This window comes from Alternaria infectoria (genome assembly GCF_024043175.1).
Source record: "Alternaria infectoria strain BMP 0036 chromosome Unknown scaffold_31, whole genome shotgun sequence".
Classification (NCBI taxonomy): Eukaryota; Fungi; Ascomycota; class Dothideomycetes; order Pleosporales; family Pleosporaceae; genus Alternaria; species Alternaria infectoria.
Window position 1 is genome coordinate 54,486 of NW_026250720.1, and position 27,519 is coordinate 82,004.

At 53.8% G+C, this 27,519-nt stretch overlaps 11 protein-coding genes across 11 annotated transcripts; 6 read left to right on the forward strand and 5 right to left on the reverse strand.

Annotated features, from left to right (window-relative positions):
* Window positions 1-230: 230 nt before the first annotated feature.
* Window positions 231-938, forward strand: J4E92_010066 (uncharacterized protein; the record flags this gene model as incomplete). Its single annotated transcript, XM_051501407.1, has 1 exon — window positions 231-938. One exon carries the CDS (start codon window positions 231-233, stop codon window positions 936-938), a length of 708 nt encoding a protein of 235 aa, XP_051348336.1.
* A 564-nt stretch (window positions 939-1,502) lies between these two features.
* J4E92_010067 (uncharacterized protein) lies at window positions 1,503-3,782 on the reverse strand (the record flags this gene model as incomplete). Its single annotated transcript, XM_051501408.1, has 3 exons — window positions 1,503-1,682; window positions 1,795-3,527; window positions 3,578-3,782. 3 exons carry the CDS (start codon window positions 3,780-3,782, stop codon window positions 1,503-1,505), a joined length of 2,118 nt encoding a protein of 705 aa, XP_051348337.1.
* A 342-nt stretch (window positions 3,783-4,124) lies between these two features.
* YPT5 (GTPase Ypt5) lies at window positions 4,125-4,992 on the forward strand (the record flags this gene model as incomplete). The annotated part of the gene is made up of 5 exons (XM_051501409.1): window positions 4,125-4,197; window positions 4,247-4,266; window positions 4,315-4,341; window positions 4,392-4,583; window positions 4,642-4,992. 5 exons carry the CDS (start codon window positions 4,125-4,127, stop codon window positions 4,990-4,992), a joined length of 663 nt encoding a protein of 220 aa, XP_051348338.1.
* Window positions 4,993-10,857: 5,865 nt separating this feature from the next.
* On the forward strand, window positions 10,858-12,760 carry J4E92_010069 (uncharacterized protein; the record flags this gene model as incomplete). Its single annotated transcript, XM_051501410.1, has 2 exons — window positions 10,858-11,074; window positions 11,130-12,760. 2 exons carry the CDS (start codon window positions 10,858-10,860, stop codon window positions 12,758-12,760), a joined length of 1,848 nt encoding a protein of 615 aa, XP_051348339.1.
* A 430-nt stretch (window positions 12,761-13,190) lies between these two features.
* Window positions 13,191-14,705, reverse strand: J4E92_010070 (uncharacterized protein; the record flags this gene model as incomplete). The annotated part of the gene is made up of 3 exons (XM_051501411.1): window positions 13,191-13,268; window positions 13,329-14,094; window positions 14,146-14,705. The coding sequence occupies 3 exons, from the start codon at window positions 14,703-14,705 to the stop codon at window positions 13,191-13,193; spliced, it is 1,404 nt and encodes a 467-aa protein (XP_051348340.1).
* Window positions 14,706-15,753: 1,048 nt separating this feature from the next.
* On the forward strand, window positions 15,754-17,139 carry J4E92_010071 (uncharacterized protein; the record flags this gene model as incomplete). The annotated part of the gene is made up of 1 exon (XM_051501412.1): window positions 15,754-17,139. One exon carries the CDS (start codon window positions 15,754-15,756, stop codon window positions 17,137-17,139), a length of 1,386 nt encoding a protein of 461 aa, XP_051348341.1.
* Window positions 17,140-17,485: 346 nt separating this feature from the next.
* Window positions 17,486-18,589, forward strand: J4E92_010072 (uncharacterized protein; the record flags this gene model as incomplete). Its single annotated transcript, XM_051501413.1, has 1 exon — window positions 17,486-18,589. One exon carries the CDS (start codon window positions 17,486-17,488, stop codon window positions 18,587-18,589), a length of 1,104 nt encoding a protein of 367 aa, XP_051348342.1.
* A 223-nt stretch (window positions 18,590-18,812) lies between these two features.
* Window positions 18,813-19,843, reverse strand: J4E92_010073 (uncharacterized protein; the record flags this gene model as incomplete). Its single annotated transcript, XM_051501414.1, has 2 exons — window positions 18,813-19,219; window positions 19,294-19,843. 2 exons carry the CDS (start codon window positions 19,841-19,843, stop codon window positions 18,813-18,815), a joined length of 957 nt encoding a protein of 318 aa, XP_051348343.1.
* Window positions 19,844-20,870: 1,027 nt separating this feature from the next.
* On the forward strand, window positions 20,871-22,721 carry J4E92_010074 (uncharacterized protein; the record flags this gene model as incomplete). The annotated part of the gene is made up of 1 exon (XM_051501415.1): window positions 20,871-22,721. One exon carries the CDS (start codon window positions 20,871-20,873, stop codon window positions 22,719-22,721), a length of 1,851 nt encoding a protein of 616 aa, XP_051348344.1.
* Window positions 22,722-23,966: 1,245 nt separating this feature from the next.
* On the reverse strand, window positions 23,967-25,063 carry J4E92_010075 (uncharacterized protein; the record flags this gene model as incomplete). The annotated part of the gene is made up of 3 exons (XM_051501416.1): window positions 23,967-24,433; window positions 24,481-24,957; window positions 25,006-25,063. The coding sequence occupies 3 exons, from the start codon at window positions 25,061-25,063 to the stop codon at window positions 23,967-23,969; spliced, it is 1,002 nt and encodes a 333-aa protein (XP_051348345.1).
* A 199-nt stretch (window positions 25,064-25,262) lies between these two features.
* On the reverse strand, window positions 25,263-26,485 carry J4E92_010076 (uncharacterized protein; the record flags this gene model as incomplete). The annotated part of the gene is given in 2 exon segments (XM_051501417.1): window positions 25,263-25,703; window positions 25,721-26,485. The coding sequence occupies 2 exon segments, from the start codon at window positions 26,483-26,485 to the stop codon at window positions 25,263-25,265; spliced, it is 1,206 nt and encodes a 401-aa protein (XP_051348346.1).
* Between the last annotated feature and the right edge of the window lie 1,034 nt (window positions 26,486-27,519).

The window sequence follows — 27,519 nt, forward strand, 5'->3', positions numbered from 1 at the left end:
CTTCTCGCACGAGACAAAGATCTCCGCGCAAAACCCAAACCCCGCCAGCAACACAGCCAGCCAATTTGAACTTTTCACCTTCTGGTCAGCTGAGCATCTTCACTCCGAACACCTGTTCGCATACCACGGGCCGAGAAAATCTCCCCCAACAAAACTCTCTCGCACAAGACAAAGATCTCCGCGCAAAACCCAAACCCCCGCAAAGGAAAATTTAAACACACCCCGCAAAAATGTCTACCACACCATCATCCCACAGCTCCGCCACCGCGCGTGATGCCACAACAAACTACTCCTACGATCTCAGCAACGCGATATACGGCGCCTTCCCCAGCTGCGCAACCGATATATCGCCGCGCAGATCACGCGCCGCATCTCCAAGTTCCGCGTCCGCATCAAATTCGTCAAAGAAGCGCAGCAGCACAGCCCGCATGGCTTCAAACACCACTACCACTACCGGCACTGCAAACCGCACACTCTGCCGCCAAGCCATAAGTCTGCACCGCGAAAACGCGCCCCCAACCTGGCTGCCCGCACCCAACCCCAACCCCACCAACAAACGCAGCGCGCTCGCCAGAAGACAGCAAGGACAGCAAGGCATGAATATCCACGCGAGCACGTGCCTCAATCTCAATGCCAGCGCCGAAGACGAGACTTCAGAAGCGGATTTGTGGATTTTGCCTGAGCTGGATGATTGGGAGGAAGATGAGACGGAGACTGAGTCTGCGATTCTAACGCCTTCGAGTTCGGCGGAGTTGGACGCACCAGTGACTGCAGGACCGGAGAACAAGTGGGCCGGAGTCTTACGACGCGCTGCCAACTCGAATCTGGAGCGACTTCGGACGAGGATGGAGGGGGAGGGGTGGGATTTCGTTAAGCCCGATGACGAGGATTTGGATGAGGATGAGGAATTCGACGTCGTTGTTTTGCGCAAAGCGTAGGGTGATGAATGGGCCGGACGACTACGAGGGGACTCACGATTACGATTTGCACGATGTGTATTGGCGGAAAAGCGATTTTACGATACCCATTTGTCGCGACTTAGAGTTTGTTTTTATGACTACATGGATACTTTAGTGGAGGTAGGGTGATGAGAGTGAGAGTTGTATACCTCAAACCACGTCTTCGGAGATTGTGTTCACGTGAATGGTGATGATGTGTACTTCAAACCACGTCTTTGGGAATTGTGTGCATGTGATTGGTGAGGATGTATACCTCAAACCACGTTTTTGGAAATCTGTGTACTTCTGGATGGTGATGGTGTATACCTTAAACCACGTCTTGCATGAACATGTTGTTGTGAATGTTCCCATTGTATCCCTCAACCAAGATTATTACAAAAACATACTAAAAACTTCTAATTATACATATCCATCCCAACCCAACACCCCCCTTCCCCTATCCCCTCCCCCTCCAATCCCCCATCTCTACCCTCCCCTTCCCTCAATCTACCCACCCTTCCTCCCATCTATCCCCCCTCCTCATCTCACAAACCCAACTCAATCCTACTCAATCCTCTTCTTCCCCTCCTCCAGCCCCAATAACCGCGCATCACTCTTCCCGCGCTCATGTTTCGCCGCCCCTCCGACCAGCGGCCCGACAACAGGGTTATTTCTTACTTTAGCCAGCGTCTCTTGGAAAGCTTCGATTTGCGGGGGTTGGCGGTTGAGTTTGGGGAAGTTGACCTGTTGCGAGCGAGCGTTAGCGAGTCTGACACGCAAGGTTCTGATGGGTGGATCGGTGGATAAATGAAGGGGAAGGAAGGGAGGAAAAGGAAAGGGAAAGCCGAAGACTTACATATAACGTCCCATGATTCCAAATGAAATTCGCGCAAACTGCCGCGGTGAGGAGGGAGATCAAGAGGAGAAGACGTAACGGCCAGATCGCCGCGTCGGGGGCGCGCTGGGTGAAGCTGCCTACGAAAATGAAAAACACGGCTGCAGCGAGGATGTAGGGCACCGACTGCACAAACAACGGCCTCCGATCCGCGAAAAGAAGCTGTCCGCTCATACTAGAGTCGCTGGGCAGGTAGTTGCCCAAGAACAAATCGAACGCATCCTGTCTCGGTCCGTCGGTGAAGTTATTGAGACAATACCTCGTGATACTGTTGTTTAGATCCTGCAAGGCACCGGCTTTTGTCCTTACACCCAGGCGTGTGAAATCTGTCTTTAGGGCTCCGGTACCAGAATATGATTTCGACACCACATCCGCGTTATCGGCCCAGACGTTGCGGAACAGGTGTTCGAATGCTTGATCCTCCTCTGCGGACTCGCCTTCGCGCATGAGACCGCAGTCGATGAGCATGCGGCTGAGGACGTAGCGGCCGAGCATACTCTGCACCACATTCGTACGGTCCAGACAATCCATGCAGTTCGTGCGTACCACGGCCGTCTGATGTCTACGGACTTCCACGCCGCTGCCATCACCGGGCATGTCGACGCCGCAGAAATAGCCGTGTTTGAGGACATGGGGCTCGAGTTCGTTCATGAGGAGTTTGGCGCGGTCCCACCGCAGACCCTTTGTCTCGTTGTGGAAGTCGAAGTAGACGTAGTGGAGGCGGTCGTATACGGTTTGCGCTTTGGCGGGGTCGATGATGTGGAATTTCTCAGAGGTTATGCGGTCGCCCTCGACGTTTTCCGCCGGGGATGTGTGGAGGAGGTTGACCATTTGCTCGTAGGCTTCTTTGACGCGCTGCTCGCGGCCTTTTTGGTTGACGAGGTTCACCATCCAGTTGTCGCCGTAGAGCCGGATTTGCTCGGCGAAGTGCTTCTTGGCGGCTGGCAGCGCGTTGTCGATGCCGCGGACTTGCAGCTTGGGCGTGTATTTTAGGGTGTTGATCTCGGCCCAGTAGACAGGGACGCTTCCTCTTGTTTGCACGTACGCAAGCACCTGTGTCTCCTTTCCGGCATTTCCACCTGCTGCGCCGTTCTGGTTTGAGCCGAATCCGCCGGGGCCGCCCGATGCGTTGTCGTTCAGGATGATGGTCTGCTCCGTCTCGTTGAAGTTGGACACGTTGCCGTTCTCGTCGATGCCGCGCGAAAAGTAGCGGGTTCCCGCCTTGAGGCGCGAGCGGCGAGTGATGAGGATGAAGGTGAGAGGGGTGCCCTTGATAGATGTGTTCTTGATCTCGAGCATTCCGTACATGACGGGCAGGATGTAGGGGTCCGCGCCTGGCTGGTGTCCGCTCGAGTGCCTGCCATATCCGCCGCTGAGACCTCCGCGGAAGTCGATGAGGTCGCTGGACACGAAGCGGTTCCAGTAGAAGCGGTCGTCTGCGCGCTTCCACAGGGGCGTCGCGGGGTCGAGGTGGGCTTGGCGCTGGAAGGTGTTGGTGATGTCGAAGGAGTAGGAGAAGAACAGCGGGGACGTCTTGATGAGCGTCTTGAGCAGGCTGAGGTAGCTGTCCTCGTCGGCGTCGTGCAGCGGCTTCTCGCGCAGGGAGAGGAACTCGGTCGAGACTATCTTGTATATCATGTGGCCCTTTATCCGGCCCATGGGCTGGGCCTTGGTAATGACGATGATGTACTTGTCTTCACGTGCATCAGCATTCGTCTCCCCTGGTGCTGTGCAGGAGGCATACCTAGTCGCAGCTTGATCATGCCGAGGATGCCGGCAATGCTCGACACGCGCTTGGAGCCCAGCAGCTTGCCATCGTGGAGGCGGATGTCACCTGACGGGCGGTCTACCACGAGTGTAGGGGCCGAGGGCGACGAGGGCGACGAGAAGGCGTAGTGCGAGGGCGACGAGTGGACGTTGATGTCGCGGTAGGGGAGAGCGACGCTCATGATGTCGTCCACCTGGGCGAGTATACGGGGATCTCAACTGCTAGGAGTGTGGTGTTGAGTATAGTGTTGGCGCGATGTGTTTGGATGTGTTTTCTCAAACGGGAGGTTTCGTCATGGCGGCCATTGCGGCCAAGGGTCCCCGACTCGCGCGCTAGGGCCACCAGACGCAGCACCTCGTCACAGCACCATCCAGCTCTTTCACCCTCACCACACCCCGACACGCCTCTCTCACCCATACCCCGACCCGGTCCCGACTTGACCGCCCACCACTCGCACCACCACCCTCGCCCGCTCTACACCACCCCCTCCGCCACAACCCGCTAGCGCCGCGTCACCCCCATCATGTCGGCCAGGATGCAGCAAGGCCAACGGCCCGGAGGCTCCAGATTCGCACAGTTCAAGCTGGTGCTGTTGGGTACGAGATTACTATGATATGTGTATCAAGACATGACTAACGTCCCCAGGTGAATCCGCCGTCGGAAAGGTGCGCAGGCCTATCAAGGCAGCCATGACATAAGCTAACATGCCGCAGTCGTCTCTAGTATTGCGCTTCGTCAAGGTACGCCATATCACATGTCCCCGACACGAACCCAGCACTAACACACCCAGGACCAATTCGACGACTACCGGGAATCCACCATCGGCGCCGCCTTCCTCACCCAAACCATCGCCCTCGATGAGAACACGACGGTCAAGTTCGAGATCTGGGATACCGCCGGCCAGGAGCGCTACAAGTCGCTCGCGCCCATGTACTACCGAAACGCAAACTGCGCCGTCGTCGTCTACGACATCACACAGGCGGTATGTCTCCCCTCGCTCGCCCCATCTCATAATTAGATAATGAGACTAACACACCCAGGCCTCCCTCGACAAAGCAAAAGCCTGGGTCAAAGAACTCCAACGCCAAGCCAACGAGAACATCATCATCGCCCTCGCCGGCAACAAACTCGATCTCGTGACCGAATCCCCCGACAAGCGCGCCATCTCCACCGCCGACGCCGAGCAATACGCCCGCGAAGCCGGCCTCCTCTTCTTCGAGACGTCCGCCAAGACAAGCGAGAACGTGAAGGAGCTCTTCACGGCTATCGCGAAGAAACTGCCCATCGACCAGGCGGGGCCCAGGAACCTGAGACCGGGACAGCAACGACAGGGCGTTAACCTCAGGCCTGAGGCGAACCAGACTCAGGGGCCTGGTGGGTGCAACTGCTAGGGTTGGGGGAAGTGAAATGTTTGTTTGGTATATCGCGAAGACTACAGAGGAGATGCGATGCGACTTGGGATGAGTCCATGCTACCACTGGGTTACAGCAATCGTACTCGGTATAGCCTCTCTTCGTACGTCTCTCAGTATGTTCATTGTGGGACATTGGTTGGCTATCTGGAGTAAAGGGTTTGTGTTTGATCGCTCGAAGTCCATATTGCTTTGTTCACTCAAGAGAAGATATTTTGGGGCTACTTGCACCGATTTTTAATTAATGAATTTCGACAATCAGTTTCGCTCCCTTGCTGCGCCAGCATCGTTTTATCGCCGCTTCCTCAGTCCAAGCTCGTCTTGGAAGATCTTAGTTATTGTCTCTCCGTCCTTTTTGTTGGCCGTGCTTTTGGCATATCCGTCCGCCTACTCTGCATCCTGCTCCTCATCCTCATCGTTCCGTGCATTCCCCTTCTTCTCCCCATCCTTTTCCTCCCTTTCCTTCTCACTCTGTCCCTGTTTCTCTTCTCTCCCCTTATCTTTTCCCTCATCCTTCTTCCTCTCGTCATTCTGGATCCCTCCCGCATTTCGCTTCCCTCCCGCTCCCACGATTATGCTATCTTGTGACATGGTTAAACTGATGAGTAGTGTGAGCAGCGTTGCTAAGGGTTTGTCTTCGGGCGGTTTCGGGCGGATGAGGGGAGTGGGTGTTGGTGTGGTGGGGGGTGGGATGTGGATGGTTATAGTGGGTGTTTATGGTGGGTGGGTTTGCGCTGGGTTGATTGCGCGATTGCTGTGATTGATGTTGCAAGCAGATTTGGAGTGGTGTGATGCGTGATGCTGGCAAATATGTGGTTCGCGGTTCGTGAGCTGTCAATGCTTGTGAAAAGGCGCTGCGAACCGTCATGTCATTCAATAACCACATTTCATACATTCTAATCACGAGCCTGCCACCTCATGCGCGAACCATGCTTTGGAAGTACTTCAAAGCCACATCGTCGCCTAGACGTTGAAGCCAGCCCCTTGACCACCTTCGTCAAAAGTCACCCACGTCCTCTTTGCCCCGACCGTATGGCAAACGATCACCCACCGATCAACCGCTACATTATCAATAAACAGACCCGGTACAAGAGTCCCATGCTGCCCATACATATTGACTACATCTCCACGCTGATCCCTCTAGATGAATTGACCTCCACCATCCCCCCCTCCACCGCCCCACCGCCTCCCCTCCGCCTCCCCCACCCACCCTTTGAGCGAGACATATATCCCAGGGAGAATCATGGGCGCGTATAGCTCTTGTGCCGCTTGAATAAGATGCCCGCTTTGGTTGTTGAGCCGCGTTTTCAGGTTCTTGAGCTGCGTTTCGAGGTTGGCGAGTTGGGCGTCCCGCACTGTGAGCTGCGCGTTGACGTTGTTGAGGGCGGCCTTGAGTGCTGGTACTGTTGTCATGGTAGAGTGGACTAGTAAGGAGAAGGGGGGATGGGTTTTCTGGGTCTTTGGTATTAGTCGTGGTGGTGATACGTGACGTGATGGGTTGAGGGACATAGGGATGAAGAATGGGGGTTTATTGTACTAATACTGATGGTTATAGTGTTTGTGTCATGTCAAGTGACGCCCGTTGCGTGACCCGACAGCATGCGCATCAAGTTATCCATCACCATCTACCATCCTTTCCTCACCCGTCCCCCCATCCGTACACAAATCCATACCACCACCCTACCCAGTCCCTTCCTCACCCCTCGCCTCAAAGCTCATCCACGTCCTAATCCCCTGCAAAGTCGTATGGCAAATCAGCACCTTCCTATCAACCTCCTCTCGATCCACAAACAGCCCCGGCAACCGTATCCCATGTCTCCCATGCATGTTCTTGTCACCACGGCGCGACATAATCCCAAGGTCGTCGCCCTAGGTCGACCACTGGATCTTGTACTGCGTTTCCCCCGGCAGCTTGATTTGTACTTGGACTTGGCCTGAGAAGGCACTGGGATCGAGCGCGACGTAGATACCGCGGAACGGGGTTATCGCATACATTTCTGTTGTTGCGGCGTAGAGCCGGGCGTCGCTGTCCCGGAGCGACGTTTTGAGATCATCGACTTCTTTCGTTGCGTTGTGGAGTCGAGCGTCGCTGTCCCGGAGCGACGTTTTGAGATCATCGACTTCTTTCGTTGCGGCGTAGAGCCGGGGGTTGCTGTCTCGGAGTGACTCAGTGTGATCGTGGATCATTTTTTGTAGTTGAGATCTGTATGACGGAGGCGGAGGCATGATGTGGTTGGGTGATGAGGTGGATGGAGAGGGGTGGTAGTGGTGATGGTAAGAGATCTGAGTGGGTTGAGATGGGTGAGAAGAGCGCGTTTCGTTGTATAGATGGATGGAAGTAATGGGAGTAAGTGGGTCTGCGGTAGGTTGATTGATGGGGCTTGTGTGGTGTGATGGCTTGATGTTGGGGTGCATGAGACGTGCGCATCGGCGAGGACGCAGCTGCTGGAAGGTGATGTCTTTGCAAGGAAGGTGAGTCTGGGGATGTTGACGAGCGACTTCCATGAGAATTGACAAATGGTAAGTGCGCAGTGAACATCACATCAGCGCTTCGCTTGAACAGCTGAGTAAGATGACAATTTCACTTCTTCTCGCTTCGAACGGCTGAAGCAGACAGTTCCTAGAATCTATGTTCGGCGCCTGCTACTACTCGCTCAGCTCATCCTTCTGCCCATCTGCAGAGACATTCCTCAGGCCATCAGATATCTTCCCCAAACTCCCTCCCCTACCCATATCACCTCACAAGATCCTCATGCGTCTGATCGTCAATCCTCACCACCGTCTTCTTCATCCCCACCGCGAACGGTGTCCAAGTTATCACAATCGGCGTCTCCACCTCTTCCGGTGCAACAAACACACCAGGCAGCCGCACACCCACCCTTCCGTGCATGTTCACCATGTCTTCTGGTTTGTATCCTTCGAACGCCGGGTTCGACAGGCGTATCGCGTAGAGGGGGGGTACAGGTTGGAGCTCTCCGTTTGCCGATAGTGCTAGCCGCTCAACCGTCATGGAGATGATGCCTTCGCATGTGTCTCTGTTGGGGGAGATGTACACGCCGCGAACTTGGATGGGGAAGTATAGTTCTTTTCGGACAAGTCTTAGCTGGGCGGTGAGTTCGGCGATTCGATTGTTTAGGTCGATTAGGCGCGGTCTGGCGGGCATGGTGGGATGAGTGGATGAGTGGATAAGTGGATAAGTTGGTGGGAAGTGATGGATGGTATGTTTGGGTGGCGGGATTTCCAAGGTTGGAAGCTGACTTTGATGACTAGGAAAGATGGAAGGGGCGTTGTTCTGATGAGTGGTAAGTGGTCGCTGGGTTTGCACTGCGTTAAACGACGGGCTATCTATCGGATAACTGCGAGAATAATCTGACGTCCGCAGACTATTTGAGAGATTGATCAAGAAGATAACAACTAGTTTGTCTTTGGGAGAAGGGTAGGTCGGAGAACATGTTGATGAGCGACTTCCGTGGGAGATGGCAAAAGGTAAGTGCGCAGTGAACCCAACTACAACATCCCCTACTGCAAGAATACAACGGCAACTACCAACCTCTCAAAACATCGGAACCATCACATATCCATCTTGCTCCGCCTCACTCCTCTCCTGATTGCCCTCTTTACCCACGGGCTGAATTTGTATAATCGTCCTCGTCCCTCCCTCCAGCGCCCAAACGACCACCAGTGGCTTCTCCACCTCTTCACTCGCGATGAAGATGCCAGGAACACGTGCACCGGGCTTGCCATGGATGTTGACGGTTGTATCAGCGGCATTCTTCAAGGTTGGCATGGTGACACCATCGTCACAAGCCTTTCTTGTTTCGTCCCAGGACGATGACCACTCGACCTGAAGATTGTTCGCTCCAGGTTGGCGTATCGCGATTTTTATGTGGACGGGGAGGGATTTTATGGGACGGGAAGTGTACAAACCGCGGATTCTGGTGGGGAGGTAGAGTTCTTGAGCTGCGGCATCTAGATCGGCCTGAGGAGTCGTTTTCGATGACTTTATCCAGGATGACATAGCGAAGCAGTGGCTGGTTCTTATTAGCCTGGCACTCTTGGGTGATGTGATCTCGCGTAGAAGAAGGGAAAGCAGTTGAATTCATAGTAAATGCTAAATGCTAAACGTCGCTGAGCTTGCTCTGCCTAGGTATGTCAAACAAGAACTGGTCGTGTGATGTATATCCATAGCTAGTTTTTCGCAAACTAACCCAAGGAACGGAATTGGCGGTACTGCGATACTTCGCTCATGGCTACTAGTTGCGCCCTTGCGCAATCACGTCTCCGATCCCTTCAGAAACTCCGCCCATGTCTCCAGATGAGTGTCGCCCTTATCCTTATCCCCATCATTCTCTTTCCTTTCTTCCTTGTGAACGTCATTCTCAACGCTTCCGCTTTTTTGATTGTCTTTCCCATCGTTCTCCCGTTTCTTAGGCGGCGCCTTCCCTGCTTCGCGCGACTCCATCTTCGCTTTCCCATCCTGGACAGGCGTTGAGGTCGACATGTTCTTCAAGCTTTACTAGATATGTAGCGTGTTGCTTCAGTGTATGAGCTTAGATAAGTGTTTACTCGTGGGAAAAAAGCCGAGAAGAGGTATGCGATACACGTTCAAGAGAGCAGATGTGTGCTTTAAAGAGAGTCTGGGGGTTTGCGATTGACATCGCGATTCCACAACGCAGAAATGATCACGACAACAATTAGTCAATGTTTATTATCGGGGTACAGTCTCCGTGTGAACGCGACATATAGTCTGTCGATTTCATTCCATGGAAGGTCTCGTTGGTCTTAGACTATCTCGTAGAGTCTTGCAGCCTACCTAGGTACGTTAGGATGATGGTAACCTTGCAAGCAAAGTTGAAGGCGTAGCGTCGATGTAGGCGTCGAGGTGTTTAAATATTCTCCCTCACGAACACGGTGATACCTCCTGCCTTAAGATTAAAGAGATAAGGAGATGCGATGCCGTACGACCCATTAGGTGGTGACGTGGGCGTCTTTAGGTACCTAGGTAAGCTTTAGATCTCCTGCAGATGCAACGAGATGCACTCATTCCGTCCACACTGCCGCGCTGCCCAGATATTTCACGAGCGCGCGCATATCAAGTCACAGATAAGCGCGAGCACCATATTGTCCATCGCCCGAACAAGAGACTCGCAAAGACGTCGCTGGGTCCATCAGCATGCCGTCAACCGGGTTGGCGGCGGGGTACAAGCTGCACTCTCTCGAGGTCCGGAACGCGTATCCACTCCCTCACCTTCCAAGAGCAAGTCAAGCACGCCCAAGAGCAGCTAACACGCCGTCGGAGCCAACAGCTAGTGGCTTGACTTTGCTTGTTTATCGCGGCGCACGATGATGTCGAAGTTTTGTAGCTGCCTAATCCAGCGTTAGCGCGGCCGTTTCCGCAGGCTAGAGCGTTCCCGTCATATGCCCTTGCTATCATGCCAACTTCACACCCCGCCTTTGTGAACATCGCTATTTGCGTTATCACACACCACGCACGAATCACGACGCGCGATGGACAGGCCGACTGTTGTTTTCGCCAGCTTGGCAACGCTGAGCTTGTCGCGATGAAGAGATTGTCTAGCCTTGCTCGTACCGCAGGCGATAGCAATCCAGTCAAGGCTGTTCCGACGATACGGCGATCGACATGCATGTACTATGCGCTTTACTATCGTCCTTCCAGATGGGGCGCCCTGCCCTAGGGTCGCCAAGGTACCATGAAGCTGTATGACGCGAGTCTGGGCGGAGCTTCGCAGGAGCTTAAATAGCTGGCAAGGCTGCTTGGTGGGACTGGGCGTGCGCGTTGTTGTCTGCATCTGTTTTTGAGACGCTTATACAATCGCTACCTACGATGCAGATCTTCGCCACTGTTGTGTTGGCTGCTGTTGCCGCGCGGGATGCGCTGGCTTCGCCGATTCAGGCTCGCTCGCCGTATGTGGTTAAGGAGACGCATTATGCGCCGAGGGAGTGGACGAAGCTTGAGAGGTCGCATGGCGGGAAGACGATTCAGCTGCAGATTGGTCTTAAGCAGGGGAGGTTTGAGGAGCTTGATCGCCATCTTCATGAGGGTATGTTTTTTTTTATTCAGAGGTATGCGGCGGCATCTGAGCTAATGACGTGTAGTCTCTGACCCTGACCATGCCCGCTACGGTCAGCATCTGAGTGCCGACGAGGTCGATGAACTCGTTGCACCCAGCTCTGCAACCCACGACTTGGTGCACGAGTGGCTCGCCGAGAGCGGAATCGACACCAGCAACCTCGGCTACAGCTCAGCCAAGGACTGGGTCATCGTCCATCTTCCCATTGAAATGGTCGAGAGTCTGCTCGACACCGAATACCACAACTACAAGCACAAGGATGGCTCCGTCGTTGCGCGTACTACAGCCTGGTCTCTCCCGCGCCACCTACACGCTCACATCGACACCGTCCAGCCCACGACATCCTTCTTCCGCGGCGCAGCCCACGCCGCGACATTCGTCGACGAGGCCGTCGAGGTCCCCAAGAGCTACCACACACCCCAGAACACGTCCATCTCTGCCGTATGCAACGTAACATCCGTCACCCCAGAATGCTTCCAAACCCTCTACAAGACCAAGTGGTACCACACCAAAGCCAGCCGCAAGAACAGCATCGGCTTCACAAACTACCTCGGCGAAATCCCCATCCGACCAGACACCAAAATGTTCCTCGAGAAGTACCGCCCAGAAGCCGTCTCGCAAGCCTACGCCTTCAAGCAAATCTCCATCGACGCCGGCCCAGTCCAAGACGGTCCCCTGACCTACAACCAATCCACCGTCGAAGGCATCAGCCGCGAAGCCAACCTAGACGTCCAAGCCATTTCAGGCATAAGCTGGAAAACACCCATAACCTCCTACTCGACCGGCGGCCAACCCCCCTTCGTCCCCGACATCTCCACCCCCACAAACACCAACGAACCCTACCTCGCCTGGGTAAATTGGCTCCTAACCCAACGCTCCATCCCGCGCATCATCTCGACCTCGTACGGCGAGCCCGAGCAAACCATCCCCAAAAGCTACGCCGAGCGCGTATGCCGGCAATTCGCCCAAGTGGGCGCTCGCGGCACTACCCTCTTTTTCTCGTCTGGCGACCGCGGTCTCGGCGGCACGGATACCTGCTACACCAACGACGGCAAGAACACGTACCAGTTCCAGCCCGCGTTCCCTGCGTCTTGCCCGTATGTCACGACTGTTGGTGCAACCATGAACTTCGAGCCTGAGGAATCTGCTTACCGCCCGAGCCGCAATACGACGGCTGGGTTCCGCGATTTGTACAGCAGTGGCAGTGGGTTTAGCAACTACTTCGCAAGGCCTTGGTATCAGGATAAGGTTGTTCCTAAGTACGTAAAGTCGCTCGGCGATACGTATGAGGGTTTGTACAACAAGACCGGGCGCGGCTACCCTGATCTCGCGGCCCAGGGTCTGTATTTCGCGTATTTCTGGAACGGGACTGAGGGTACTATCTCTGGTACTTCAGCCTCGTGCCCGCTGACTGGTGGTATCTTTGCACTCGTCAACGACGCGTTGTTGGCGGCCGGAAAGCCTGCACTGGGTTTCATGAACCCGTGGTTGTATAAGAAGGGGTACAAGGGCTTGACTGATATCACCAAGGGATTCAGCAGGGGTTGCAACGTTGAAGGTTTCCCTGTTACTGAAGGTTGGGACCCGGTTACTGGGTTCGGTACTCCGAATTTCCCTAAGCTTGTTAAGTTGGCGGGAGCGGATTGTGGGTACTAGGTGTGAGGTGGAAGGTGAAGGAGTATGTAAATTCTGTTTGGAAAGGATAGATTCATGCGAATGAAGTAATGTTGTATGGTAACTTGTTGTTCAGTATCGTGTCGTGTATCATACAGTGATCATATCGCAATCCATAATCGCGTGCTCCTCCTTGCATCCCATCCACGCCCCAACGCCGCGGTAATTGACCAAGGGATCGCTCACAAAGCAGCTGGGGTTACTTTTTCCTATTAGAAACTGTTATGGAACCAATAAATGACTTTCTTCAAAGCCACTTTTTGGTTACATAATAGTTTCTAGCAAGAAAAAGTAACCCCAGCTACCTTGCAAACCCCGGTGATCCAAAATATCTCAGTATGAATCGACCACCGGTCCGCCGTACCAACTGCCGCAGTCCGCGCCCCTCCAATTCTTCTCCTAACGTCTCCCGTTACTCCGCACCGTTCGAAGTAGCGACATCGGGGTTGGGATAGTACCACGCTGCTACAGCTACGATGACGTAGACGATCTGTTTCGAATTATTAGCAAAAGCGTCCAATCACCAGTCATCAGACAAGGATAGACTTACGATAAGCATAGCCCCCTCCAGATAGTTCGACTCTCCATCTCTCAGGAAATTGCCCACAACCACAATAGCCAACACCAACAGCACAATCATGAAGATCTCAAAGTTGAGATCCATATCCTTGCCCATTGCCCATCCGACGAGAACCACAAGCGGGGCGTTGAAGAGTGCGGTCTGGATACTTGGGCCAATGCAGTGGAAGAGCGCGAAGTTGATCTGGCCGTCCCATGCTTCGTCGATGGCGGTGAGGTGCTCGGCGGCTTTTTCAACGAGCGGCAGCATGATGAGACCGAGGAACTGGTCTGGCACGCCATTCTCGACTACATCTTCGATGCGCTCGACGAGGAAGACGGCGAGGAGAGTTACGATAGCCAGGGAAAGGATGAGCGCGACGACGCACTCCGTAAACGTAAACTTGGGCTTCGCAAGATCTTCATGGTGGTCGAGATCAGCGTGCTCGTCCGCCTCGAGAACTTCATCGAAAAGCGAGTGCTGGGAGCGCGCGTTGTACCAGATGAAGATGCAGAAAGCGATGATGAGGAGGATCGACGTCACCTGACTGATTCTGAGGACGTTGTGCTGCAGGATCTTCTCGGTGAACTCGTGGTGCTTGGACGCTTTTGCGACGGCGGAGCCTTTGAGCGCGGAGTAGTAGGCTGAGGGGATGAGTAGACCGAAACCGGCTACGAGGAGGAGGCCGGAGCCTACTTCGCTGATAGAGGCGTGGAATTTTTGCGACATTTGGCGGAGGCCGCCTACGAAGAAACAGCTAGAGACGTAATCAGTATTTGTATACACGTGAAGATCCCATAGTACTTACAGTCCAAGGCAAAGAAGCAAGTTGGTGATAATCGACCCCAAAATCGCAGCCTGAATGACCGGAATGAGGTTTCCATGTTCACTCGACCCATCCTGAGAATGGTGCTTGGCAATCAAGATGATGAACAGGATGATCTCTACAATCGAACCAAATGCGGTCTCGATCAAGATTCCAGACACCTTCGGCATCTTCCTCGCAAACTCCTGACCCGCGAAACCCAGAAGATTGGCCACCGGCACCATGGCGATGTAGCTAGTCGCAAAGATAGCAATCGGCATGCCCGGCGCGGCAAAATGCAGCACGATAGCTACAATGACGAACGGCCAAAGGAGGTTTGTGTATTTTGCGGCATTGCTACCAGAGCGCCATGCTACGTTGATGAAGTGCGATGGGTGGAACCCTTTGCGCCCGCTTTCGCCATCGGGATGGATGTGCGAGGGGATGATGTTGTGCAGCAGAGGTGTAGACTCGGTATCATTGTTTGAACGGCTGTTGAAGTGGTCGGACAGGACGCGCGAGACGTTGTGCGAGTTGTCGTGGCCGTGGCGGGCGGACGACATGCTGACGGTACCTGGTGGGAGGATTCCGGGTATTCGGGAGTGAGGAGGGCTGTGGTTGGCCGAGGGCCCTGGAGCTCTGTGCAGCTCTCGATTGGCTCCCCACGGTAACGTGATGGACCTGAGGTTTGTTGAGTAGCTCAGGCAGTCTCGCGTCGATGATGCGAGATGCGATTGATGTTTCTTCCTGCGCAGAGCAGTTGGGATGGAGGAGCTGAGGAGCTGAGGTACGAGGTTTTGCGGAGAAAGCGGTGACGCGATTCGCGACTGCCCAGACACGGCTGGGGCTGGGCATTGGCTGAAAAACAAGGCAGGATCGTCGCGGTTGGACGACGTGTCAACCTCCTACATCTTCAGCCTCCATGATCGACGAAGTCACACGTCGCGATATGTTATCGCAATGAGCCCGCATTTCTTCCGGATGGTGCAGCGCAGAAGCAAAGTCAACGAACGTTTCGCGACGGCGATGCATAGCTACTGCTGGCGGGAGGGCTGTTAAGTGAGATTGACCAGCTAAGAGTACAACGCAGGATGGGGTATCATTCCAAAGGACGATGATGTATCACAGTCTTTGATGATCTTGCTGGGTACCAGAAAGCGTTCGCAGAGTTCTCGAATCGTTCTCGCATGCCTCGTGGAGCGGATCTTGCTAACCCCAGACTCGCACTCGTGGTACAGCTCCTCGCTACCGCGGAACACATCGGTTGCCTCTCAACAGACACTCAGTAATTATGCCCCTCGTCCAACGGAAATACGAGAGTTGGAAACCAACATCCAGAATTAGTGGCGCGTGCACTGTCTTTCGACTGAATGGTACAGTCACCAGAGCCAATCTCTGACCTTTGCGACGTCTTATTCGGGACTACCATCGTGGATGAGATGCGATATGTTGCGCTGCGGGTTCGTGAGTGGCTCGCTAATCACCCGATGTCATAGCAAAACATACTCCCAGACCTTGGGTACCGCGGTAAGGAAACCTCCCAGGTATGTAGTACTTTTAAATTTCTGAACTTGCTTCCGTTATACAAAAACCCCATGGCTATTATTTTAAATGGACAACCCCACACAAACCCCAGCGAACAACGCCGTCCTCATGACGACATCCCCCGTGGCACGGGGATTCCACGGCAACTACGAGGACTTTGTGAAGAATGAACTGGTACCTGTGGACGACCCACCCACCGATGGAAACTGCGCTATATGCCGGCTCGATTTCGCCCATCAAGACCAAGGAGAAGAGCAGCCATCGGATGAACACGTCTTCGGCATGACGACCCAAGACAGAATTCTTGCTGCAGCGATTGCAGCAGCAACGGTCGAACATACTACCTCTGGAAACGTCGTACAGATTTGGAAATGCAATCATTTCTTCCACAAAGACTGCATTTGCACATGGATAGACGGAGACGTCACTGCCACGGCCGCTCGTCGATCATGTCCGCTATGCAAGACCGAACTCGTTCGATACGACCCCCTAGCCCGAGCCAGAGCTGTATGCCGCGAGATTCTTACGCATCAGGAAACCATCAATGGGTTGAACGTCGTATACCGCAATGCCGCTTCGACGCGCGCAAAGATGCAAGGCCTCAGGATAAACATAGACAGGCTCAGGCTCGGGTTCAGTCACGACCCCTATGCTCTATTGACGAGCTCTAGAGATAATATCCGCGTCCGACTACGAAATCTCATGCAAGCAGCTGGTATCACGGATGAACGATCCTACCTCGACCAACTCGATCAACTCATAATGTTTGGCGGTCACAGCGTTCGTGACAGCGTAGACCTGGTGTATCGGTCCCAGCTCAGCACGTCTGCAGCAAAATTCGAAAGTCAAAAGAGGGATATACAAGCCCGCCTCCAACCCATCTACACGAAGCTCGATGAAATAGAGCAGATTCTCAAGGAACTAGCTGAGGTGCTATATCAAAGCTGGGGCTACTCTCCCGCCCACGCATCTGCGCGGTTACTGGAAGACTTTGGCACCGCTGATCCTGATGAGATAGGTCCTTGGCTAATGGCTCATCTCGATGGGCAGTCTGATGTGGAGATTGACCTACATTTCGTTGTTATAGATGCGGAGTGGATGCGCAAAAAGGCGGATTGGACTAGGAAATGGTTGGATCCCGCGGAATATGGTGTATCGCCGGTGAATGCAGGACAGGTGGGGGACGAGGGGCATGAGAATGCGGTGCAAGAGGGAGGTGAGCCGGGTGTGGTGCATGTTGAGCATGTGGAGGAGCCGGGGGAAGGTCAATACCAGGAACAAGGGGAAGAGGATGCGGGTGTTGGGTATATTGAGGACGGTGAGGAAGAGGAAGAGGATGCGAGCGTGGTGTATACTGAGAATGTGGACGAGCAGGAGCAAGATGAAGATGAACTCTACCATGACATGGCGGAGTTGGACTTGGGCTCTCGAGCCACGCCTCATGATATGTAGCCATTAAGGTTCGGACTCAAATCGGGCAAGCAAGGTTTGGGTTGAGCTGCGCGGTTGTTTAATCGGGGTCGTCGTCGGGGTGAGAGAGGAAGTCGCCCGATTGGGTTAGTGCGCAAACGAGTATATTTCCAAACACTGCCTCCGCGACCCACGCTGCTACCTCTTTCTACTTTCGCGCTACTTCGACCCTATACTCGATACTATCCCTGTCAGGCTTGGAAAAGCTAGCAGGGTGACTTCCTGGGACCCTCAAGGTAACAGAGTTGGCTGGCAAATTCTGTGCCTTGGTGAAAACTTCGGGCGACGCAGAATCTGCGGTTACCTTTGCTTCTCAGATACAGCACAGATGCGCACATGGGAAGAATCAGATCCTAAGCGCTGGGGATACATCAAGACCCTCAGCTCGCTCACGCACATCAGAATCGACCTTACCGACGTCTTGCGGATCATCTGTAATGACGGCGGGGCTCTTGCCACTGTTGCAGCATACATTGAGAGTTTGGAGCCATGGGTATGGCACGTAGACGACCGTGAAGACTTCAAACACCATACTATCACCGTCGGTGCCACATCTAGACTCGGTGCCGGCCCCCCGCCTGTGCTCCTTCGAGTTGTGATGGCTATCGTCTGGTTGATCCGCAGCTCACCCGCCCAATTCCGTGGATCTGGCACTTTCGATACCCCTTACTTCTGGTATGCTCCTGAGGACGTCAGCCGAGCTTACTGGTACCTAAACAACCTGCGTCGCAACCCCCGCGAACGACAGAGGGAAGGCACAAAGTCTGCCCAGCTAGCAAGGCCAATGAGAACGGGTGCGGATGCAGGCCTATCATCTCTCCACAACTCGGTATCCGAAGGTGAATGGGCTGGAAGGTTCCTGAGGAAGGACATCGTCTCTAAGCAGGAGACAACACCGGAAAAGCAGAGCGAGCACACGGTCAGGCGGGGTGAAAAGATAAACAGGTGGGGCGAGAAGACAGGCCAATGGCGCAACAAAGCCGAGATACGAAGCGAAGACATAGCAGCCCAGCTCCTCCGCATCCGCACGTGGTCCTACAACACCTTTACCTTCTCCAACCCCACCAACGAAACCGAACTAGACAGACTAATGGACCTCGCCCGTCTCCACACCAAGCCCACGACCAGGAACCTCGATGTCTACAGGTCAGCATGTATAGACGTAGAGCTCTTTGTGTGGGCTAAATCGCACCCACATATCCTCGATGATCGCTCCAGGGATACGTTTGCCGACTTCAAGCTACTTTTGAGTTGGCTGCATGCCCGGGATCTTGCGGTTGGGGACCACGAGGGGGTTGCGGGACGCATGGAGGAGGCGGTGATGGCTGTGGTTGCTGCTGATAGGGGGGTCTATAATAGCAGGAAGGCGGAGGTTAAGGAGATGGTGTATATGGCAGACCTGGGTATGGGTGAGGGATTGGCAGTGTGTTGAGGGATTGGAGTATGCTGAGGTGAACTTTGTCGAGGTAGTTGATGTGTAAAAATGGTTTCAAGCCCAGCACGATGATCCGTGAACAGTATCTGGAGTCAATAAACATGCTGATTGCCAACTACTGAGCTCTTCGTGAAACCTGTCTTGATATATGCGGGTATATTGTATCCATCATCTCTAATAACACACTAACTTCCACTCGCCATGCTCTCCATACATCCCTCTACGCAAGCACAAAAGACATACCCACCACCCCCGCCGTCAGCACAGCCAGACCCATGTTCCGTCCCCATGCTATCCCCACCGCAGCACTCTCGTCATCATCACCATCACCGCTAGGCTGATTGACAGACTCAGCAGGCACACGGCTCCCCTCAAGCACATTGTCGGGCGCGATGCAGACAACACTTGTCTTCGCCTTCCCGTTCGCAACAGATGCGACAACAACAGGATGGGGACGAGTGATGTACTCGTCGTACATGGTGAAATTGTCCAACTCGTGATCGTAGCTCGAATTGCCTACACCGGCGGGACCGTAGCCGACGAGCGGGGCGGTGTGGTAGCCCTCTGGAAGTTGGACGCCGGTTGGGGGGACGGAGCAGGTCATGTTTGTTGTGTTGAGGGTGCCTCCTGTAGATTAAGCGGGTTAGTAAAGACACCGAACGCATAGATAAAGGGAACTTGGAGCTAAAAACCCGACGTACCGATCATGCCCATGCTACTCGAGAAACCGGATCCACAGATCTCTTTCATCTCTGTCTCGTTCAAGTGCGGTGGAGGGCATACGAACGAAGCGCGTCCGCTGGTGCCGTTGGTCATCTGCTCTAGCGCGTCATCTGGGAGCGTCAATTCGCTTTCCAGGTAGTCAAGGCATTCTTGCGGTAGTACGCCATCGCAGCCGCTTTCGTCGTCGCCTTGTCTAACACCATCAACCCCGTGAAAAAACCACACGCAAGTTTGGTCGAGACTGTTGGGGGGAGCGCTGAGGTACACCATTTGCTGGGCATCGAATGACCTGCTCCACCTGTCTGGATCGCGGAACTCGCCGAATGTGACGGAGATGCGCAGGTCGGAGACGCTTGCTGTGCCGCTGCCGTTTACGGGGTATTCGTAGTGGTCGCCTAAACGGTTTAGGTCGGGGCAGCTGTCGGAGTTGGGGTAGTAGGTTATGCTGCTGTTCTGGGCGCGAGCTGAGGTGGTTAGGAGGGATGCTGCGATGAGGGCGCTGCTGAGTCGGGATGATCTTGATGCCATGTTTGGAATGTGTTTGTAGAGGTTGTTTGGTATTGAGAGTGGTGATGATTACGTAGAACGAGCGCGTCGAGTTGATCTTGTACATCCCAAGGCCAGCCACCGTGTTGCACCGAGGGTTTTGCATCGCCCTGCTGGATTGACGTCACATCGTAGTCAGCCTTGTTTGTTTCGCTGTGGTGCAATAGGACGCCTGATTCTGTTTAGTTATTCGCGGTCGCGGCTATGTGATAATGACGCTAAGCCTGCGATTGACGTAAAAAGGTACCACAGGAATCAGCCGCCAAGTCTGTGGTCGACATGCACAGTCAGACGTTTCAAAGGCTTGTACGCATCGGGGCCGGAATGCTGTGATCAGGGCGAGTCGTGTGGCTTTGTCGCATGCCAAGCTGGATGTCACGGCTGGGCTTAACCCACAAGGCACGCCTTAACCTCGATCACTAATGTTAATTGTTGTACCTGCGAACTCGGGTCCGGATGCGCATCTAAGGATTGCGTTGATCGTGGGCGACGGTTCGATGGCTAGATCGCTTGCGGAAATCATTGTGCTTTCCATTAATGATGTGGTGGTACCTGGCGCTCACGTGACGTCGCAGTTCGGCATGCGGAAGGAAAGCTAAGTATAGCTTCACCGCCTTGTTCTGGTGAGATTCGGAATTAGAAGGAGCAAGTGAGTAAGTAAAGTATAGCAGATCTACATGGGCGCATGATCGATAGGCAAGCTATGCCATCAAGCTCCTGTATTGAAGTTGATAGGATACATAGAAGGAGTGAAGTGCAAGGTCGGCAGCGGGGAAGGCTTGACCTCGGGAAGTGCGGGGGGCGCTAAGACCGCCTTGGCTTCACGCGACTGGCCGCCTCTATCGCCAGAACTTCATCACTATCTCCCTATCCCACCTTTGATAAGCTCATCGACGCGCATAACAACTCGCGGTCCTCGAAATGACGAGACGTGTGATCGACTATCCTTTCGAGTTGCCAGTGCGCACTCAGAACGCTTCTGTACTCCTCCAAGGCCAGTCGAAACAGCATGTCGCGCACATTCCGCATAGCCGCTGCACAGGTTGGCGCAGTCCATCGCACTGACATCCGTGAAAACACCATAGACCGACTCGTCCGTCTTCTCAATCAAGCCGCTGAGCAAGGCGCACATGTTGTACTATTCCCAGAATGTACTTTTACCACCTTCTTGCCTCGTTATCTCATCACCAATGAAGCGGAACTCGAGTCGTTCTTCGAGCACGGCGATGTGACTACAGCAGAAAACACAAGACCTATCTTCGAACGAGCTAAGGAGTTGGAGGTCGACATTTGCATCGGATTCGCAGAGGCAACAGATGACGGCGACCACTACAACTCCTGCGTCTATTATCACGCCAAGTCCGGATCTATTTTGTCGAAGTATCGAAAGGTGCATTTACCCGGAGATGTTGACCCTTTCCCCGAGCCCGATACCGTCAACCAGCTTGAGAAGCGATACTTCAAGCCGGGTAATTTAGGGTTCAACGCCTTCCGAGTACCTGGCCTGGTGGAGACCACACCTGAACACGGCGAGCCCATCTTCGGCATGATGATATGCAACGATCGACGTTGGGCAGAAGCTTGGAGGTGTTTGGGTCTCCAAGGCGTCGAAGTTGTTCTCGTGGGCTTCAACACGCCTGGCTTCGCTCCTCAGATGTGGGGTGCGTCCCCCGATGTGAGTCCAGCGGAGGCACGTGCTGAGGCCATCTTCCATCACAAGCTAGTCATGCAGGCCCACTCATACACCAATGCATGCTTCTCCGTCAGCGCAGCGAGATGCGGGTTGGACGATGGGAAGTACGATCTGGTAGGAGGCTCGACTATCATCGGGCCTGATGGGAAGATCATGGCTGAGAGCAAGACGGAGGAGGATGAAATCATCGTCGCCGATTGCGATCTTGATCGATGCCTACCAGGAAAAACGCGGACGTTTGACTTTGCCAGGCATCGACGAACAGAGCATTATGGCATTTTGACTTCGCAAACGGGAGTCGTCGAACCGCCGCGACTAGTACAATCGGAATACGCGCATCATGAACCCAAGGCTACAGCGAGCAATGGTAAACGTAAGCCGCTGGCCTCCGTCACAGGCGCCAGATCTTCAAAGCACATTCGCATCCTCCTCTGCAACCCCAACACTACCAAATCAATGACAAACGCCTGTCTAGAAATGCTGAAACCAACACTACCACCCGACGTCACCGTGTACGGCTTTACAGCCCCAAAACCAGCGCCCTCAGCTATAGAATCAAACTTCGACAACATCATGTCCGCAGCCGCCGCCGCCCGAGCTATCATACCCGTCGCACATCAGTACGACGCCTTCCTCATAGCTTGCTACAGCGATCACGCACTCATAAAGGTCCTTCGTGAAGCACTCTCACAGCCGGTTGTTGGTATTATGGAGGCCTCGCTGTTCGCTGCACGAACGCTGGGTGGACGATTTGGCATCATCGCAACAACGCGACGATCGCAGTATACGCTGGAGGAATCTGTGAAACACTACGGTCTGGAGTCGTTCTGCGCTGGGGTGAGAAGTTGTGATCTCGGGGTTTTGGAACTTGAATCGAAGCCTGAAGAGGAAGTGCTTGGTACCATGTGCGACGTAGGCAAGAGGTTGGTTGCTGATGGTGCAGATGTGTTGACGCTTGGGTGTGCTGGCATGACGAACATGAAAGCTGCTGTTGAAGAGGCGGTTGGAAGTCATGTGCAAGTGATCGATGGTGTGCTGGCCGGTGTACATCATCTGGTTGGTCTTGTTAGACTTGGGATGCAAACGGCTAAGAGGGGTATGTACGCGAGCGCGGAGATAGACAGAGCGAAGAGGCCAACGTTGGTATCGAATGCGTTTGATACATGAACGCCTGCATGACATCCTCCCTAGGGTCGGTGTAGCATGAGCACCACGTATATATGCTCGCTCAAGTCCAGCGCAACCTCGTAGTTATGCCAACATCATCTCTCACGTATTCAACCATCGTGCAACATCGACATGGCCGGAGACCAACCTTCCGAACAGCCCAAGGCTAAGCCTGCGGCATCAGAATCCGACAACATAGAACGCTTTGCCGAACACGTCAACGAGCGCAAGAGAAGGCGTAACCTGTGGGGTCAGTACGTGGACGAGCAGTCACGCAAGAAGTCTGACGGAGAGAAGTCTGTTCATACACCAGATCCCTCTGAGTCTACCATCTCGAAGGGAACGCAGACTGATGATACGCCATATGTCAAAGAGCCGGACGTTGGTGGCGCCACGGGAGTTGATGGCAAAGACGTGGAAGGGGAGAGCGTGAAGCTGGCAAACGAGGGTGGAGGTGAAGATGGGTTTGTTAAGACGCCGTGTACTGGTGGTGCGTCGGGGGGGCAGGATAATATGGATTTGTATGAGCCGTGATGCGACAATGATAAGACTGTTGGTTGTAACACGTTCAAACGGCCTATCTTGGCCTGCATAGCCGTTTCAATCCGTCAGTTACACTAGTGACACTCAGTCAGCGAACGACAACTGCTATTGGATCTGGCATATAAATACCGCTTTTCTTGCCTCTCGATTGACCTGCCCCACCGCCCTGATCACACACTACCGACACTTCCAGCTTACCCCGAACTTAGCAAGAACATATCCAAAGCTTTAGCGCAATGTCTGAAGGTCCTCCTGAGAAGCCATCCAATGGTGGATTCGGTCAGAAGATTCCACATCCGAGAGATATAATGGGCGAATTTATAAGGAAGAATCCGAATAGAAATGTCGTAGATCCAGATGTTCCAGATGATGAAGAGGAGGAGACGAACGAGGGAGAAGAGAGAGCGGCAGATGTAGAAGCAGGGGAAGGTCAAGGTGGTGATGAGACGTTCGGTAGCGTGAAGGACAGAGTTCGGGAATTGGAGCGTAGGTCGTAACGCGTTGACGCAAGCACTTCCAGCTTCACATGAGCCCTGAACCTAAGTTTTTAAGACTCCTGCATCTTGCAGAGCAACATATTAATAATGTTTGACAATAGGTAAACGGAGATCCTGCAGAGGTCTACAGCCCTCCTCAAATTTGAATTCCGATTCTAAGACTATCGAGAGATGCGCATAAGATCAAGCTATACATGCCACCTCTTTACCGGAAGTAAGTCGGTGCCGTAGCCTTAGCAGCCATCCAAGCCTCATCCAACGCCTTGACAACATCATCAGGCAACGGTCCCTTCTCCAGATCCGCCAGGTTACCTTCCAACTGCTTCAAGCTGCTCACACCAATAATCACACCATCGTTTCCGCCCTTCACACGCGTCTTCAGTTCAGAGTGGTGAACGCACCATCGCAGCGCTATCTCGAGCAGCGTCAGGTTGTGCTTCTGCGCAGCGTCTTCAGCGATCTTCAGAGCCTGGAACGTGGCGTCTTTGAAGTAGCGGTCGCGGTACATACTTCCGACGCGGTCTGCTTTGGTGCCGAAACGGCCTTCGTCGGGCTTGATGTCTTTGGATTTGATCTTGCCGGAGAAGAGACCGCCGGCTAGGGGGTTGTAGATGACGATGTCGATGCCGTATTTGCGGCACGCTGGGATGAGCTCGGGTTCGATGGCGCGAGCTTGCACGGTTAGACGATGCCCTCCGCATGAGAAGGTAGATACTCACTGATTGCGTTGTACATCGCCTGGTAGATGGTCGGCTTCACCCAACCCCGCTCCTTGCAGATGTTGTACACCTCTGCGACTTCCCACGCAGCGAAGTTGGAGAGACCCAGATTGACGAACTTTCCCTGCTTGTGCAGCTCATTCACAGCACCGAGTGTCTCCTCGAATGGCACGGAATGGTCTGGTGCGTGGAGGTAAAATATGTCCACGCAGTCTGCTCCCAGTTCTTTGAGACTAGTTTCGAAATGCTCCTTCAACCTATCAGGCTTGTGAACACCAGCCTCATAAGGATACACCTTGGTGGCGAGAGTAAAGCCGCGGTCCTTCCACCCCGCCTGGCGCGTCCATGCCTCCTGCTTGCCGCCAACGTACATGCGCGCTGTATCGATCTCATCGTAGCCCTGGGACTGGAAGTAGTCGAGATGCTTGGTGAACTCGTCAAACTCTGTGATGCGCGCGCCGCTGGTCTCGTCGGGACCTGGGATGCATTAGTCATGGTGTTGGGGTGTTGATCGGCGAAGCGTACCGAATGTCATCAATCCGAGGATGACTCGGTCTTTGGGGTTCTGCGCGATGAGAGGCATCTTGGCGTTTTGTCTGAGTTGTGCGGTAGTACGGAGTAAGGATTAATGATGGAGAGCTTCACGCCTGCCGTCGTTGTCGCGAGATGACGACAGCGGGGTGCCCCACCCGGAGATAAAGACGCGGAGATATGCGGAAGAGCCGAACGAACCTTCCTCATTGATGGATGTCGATACACAAATGCTGCGAGTATCCCACTCCCTATTGCTTCGATTTGTACCTCAGTCCATTCCAGCGAAACGCTTCCAAGTCGTTGTGAGCCTTATCTACGTCAACATCCTGGTCGCTCTCGAGCCTTCCGGGTTTAATCCACGCCCATCCCTTAACGAAGATGGTCTCCTCTGATGACATCCAATGCCAGATCAGAAGTACTGCCGCAGTGGTTGGTAGGGAGGCAGCCCAATAGATGCCAAAGCTTGGATGTATGACCTTTGGTCCGTCCCACTTGAGTAAAGGCATAGCGAAAAGAGTAGCGAAGAAGGTAGGAGGCAGGAAGATCATGGTCATGATCGCGATAGTCTTCATCGAGTAACTATCTTTTCGTGCTGCTAGTGCAATTTCCTTGCTAACCTTCGCATCTTCGCGTGTGAGTAGATTGAAGATCTGAAGTTCATGGTCAGCTGGTGGTGTGACGTCCTGGATCTTTGGTGTCAACGTACTACAGCCTGTTGTGTGCGGCCTCGCTCTTGGAGGTAGCCCGCCTGCAGTTCGCCCGATTTCGTCTGGCCTCCCAACATTGATGCAGCATCGACAATGTCATCGAAGGGGCTTGGAACACTGGTGGTGTTCGAGGATTGCGCAAGCGCCGATTGCCGAGATGACAATGGCTGGGCTGATGCAAGGTCGTCGAGGACTGCTCTCACAATGCAAGCGTGCCGGGAGATATTTGCGAGATCTGTAAGTACGAACCCTAGCCGCTTAGAGTCCTTCATTAGCTCATCCGTACTTGGAGGAGAGTCGTGCTGCACATCATGCCATGCGCCATGGCCAGTGGTAATCTCTATGGATCGAATGCGGGCCAAGTTTTCGAAAGCAGTGCCTTCGATCCAACGGACCATCTGTATGGCACACACGAGAGGACAGAACCGCGCGTCGCTCACAAGATCCTTGTGGTAGATGATGGTGTCTATCACACTCTTAAAGATCCGCTGAGGATATTGGGAACGTTCTCGGGGAATGAGCACGGCTTTGGTTGTCATCTCATGAGAGTCGTAAGTCCATAGCATCGTATACGACACGGTATGTAGGTAGTAAGTATACTGCGTGCCACCTTCCTTCATACGAGAGAAGAACCCGTACGTCGAAGACAGTATCATGCTAAGCCAGTACGGATCATACCCGAAGTCGTCAAAGATGTCCAGGAAAGTTCGCTGGTCGATATAAAGGACTCCGTCAAAATCGCGCTCAAAGCTTATCAGCCGCATTGATGCTGTTGCTGTCGCGTCGCCGTTCTTGGGGATAGTGGTATTGATCTGGTCACAGATCCCAGAAGTCTGGGACCAATGAATATATGTTAGTTTGACAGTTGTCTCGACTTTCGTATATTGCGCCACGGTTAACAGCGAAATTCTAGCATCGTGTAATTCGGCACCATACTTGAACTTCTGCTCTGACAGAAACCGCGCCCGCGCTTGCGTTCGTAAGCTATCCATTGATGTGGATGTTCGCTGTTAGCTGAAGAGGCAGATTCAATGCAGCAAGCTGAATTGATCAAGAATAAGAAGGTTGAGGAGCGTGCAGGCGGCGTGGCAGGGCTTATGAGTCGCGACAACATTGGGGCTGAGCCATTGCACTGCCTGGGGCTTCAGCTTCTGTCTCGACCATCCATTCTTTCCGCCTGCATATAATATTTCTGATAGTTCGACTTCTTTGCGCTCATCAGTGCACCGTAGCTTATGAAGCTTCCGCAAGATGCGCGCGCGGCACGAGTGAAATTAGCGTGATTGCACAGCGTGGGTGGATGCCTTCGGCAGGACAGCGGAATGTTTCCGACATCTCCTCGCGCTCTTTCCTCATGTCGCATTCCATCCGCGATGTTCTCAGATCATTTCTTCAGTCTCTCTCCTGTATGACGCAACATATCATTGACGCGAGGTCATGCCAAGTCGCCATGCAACAGCCCGACACCGAACTGACAGGACTCGTGCAGGTGCCATCGGAACGAGTCCAGAGCACTTGATCTCGGGTTCTACCGCATCCCCACCTCTTGAGGGTCGATCAGCTCCGGCTCAGGCCCAGCTCTTCATTGGATGAGTCATCGTATAGCATGCGACATGTTCTAACCCAGGCTGCTCTCAATACTCCGGCGCCGCCGATATCGTTCTGATGGTGTCGGTCGCGGCAATTGCAATATAGATTGCTCTGCCTTGCTTCCGAATGGTTCCTCGATTCATTGGAAACGCCATGACTTGGTTGGGAGAAGGCGTCTGCGCGCGACTATTGGCCAGCTATCTCGGAC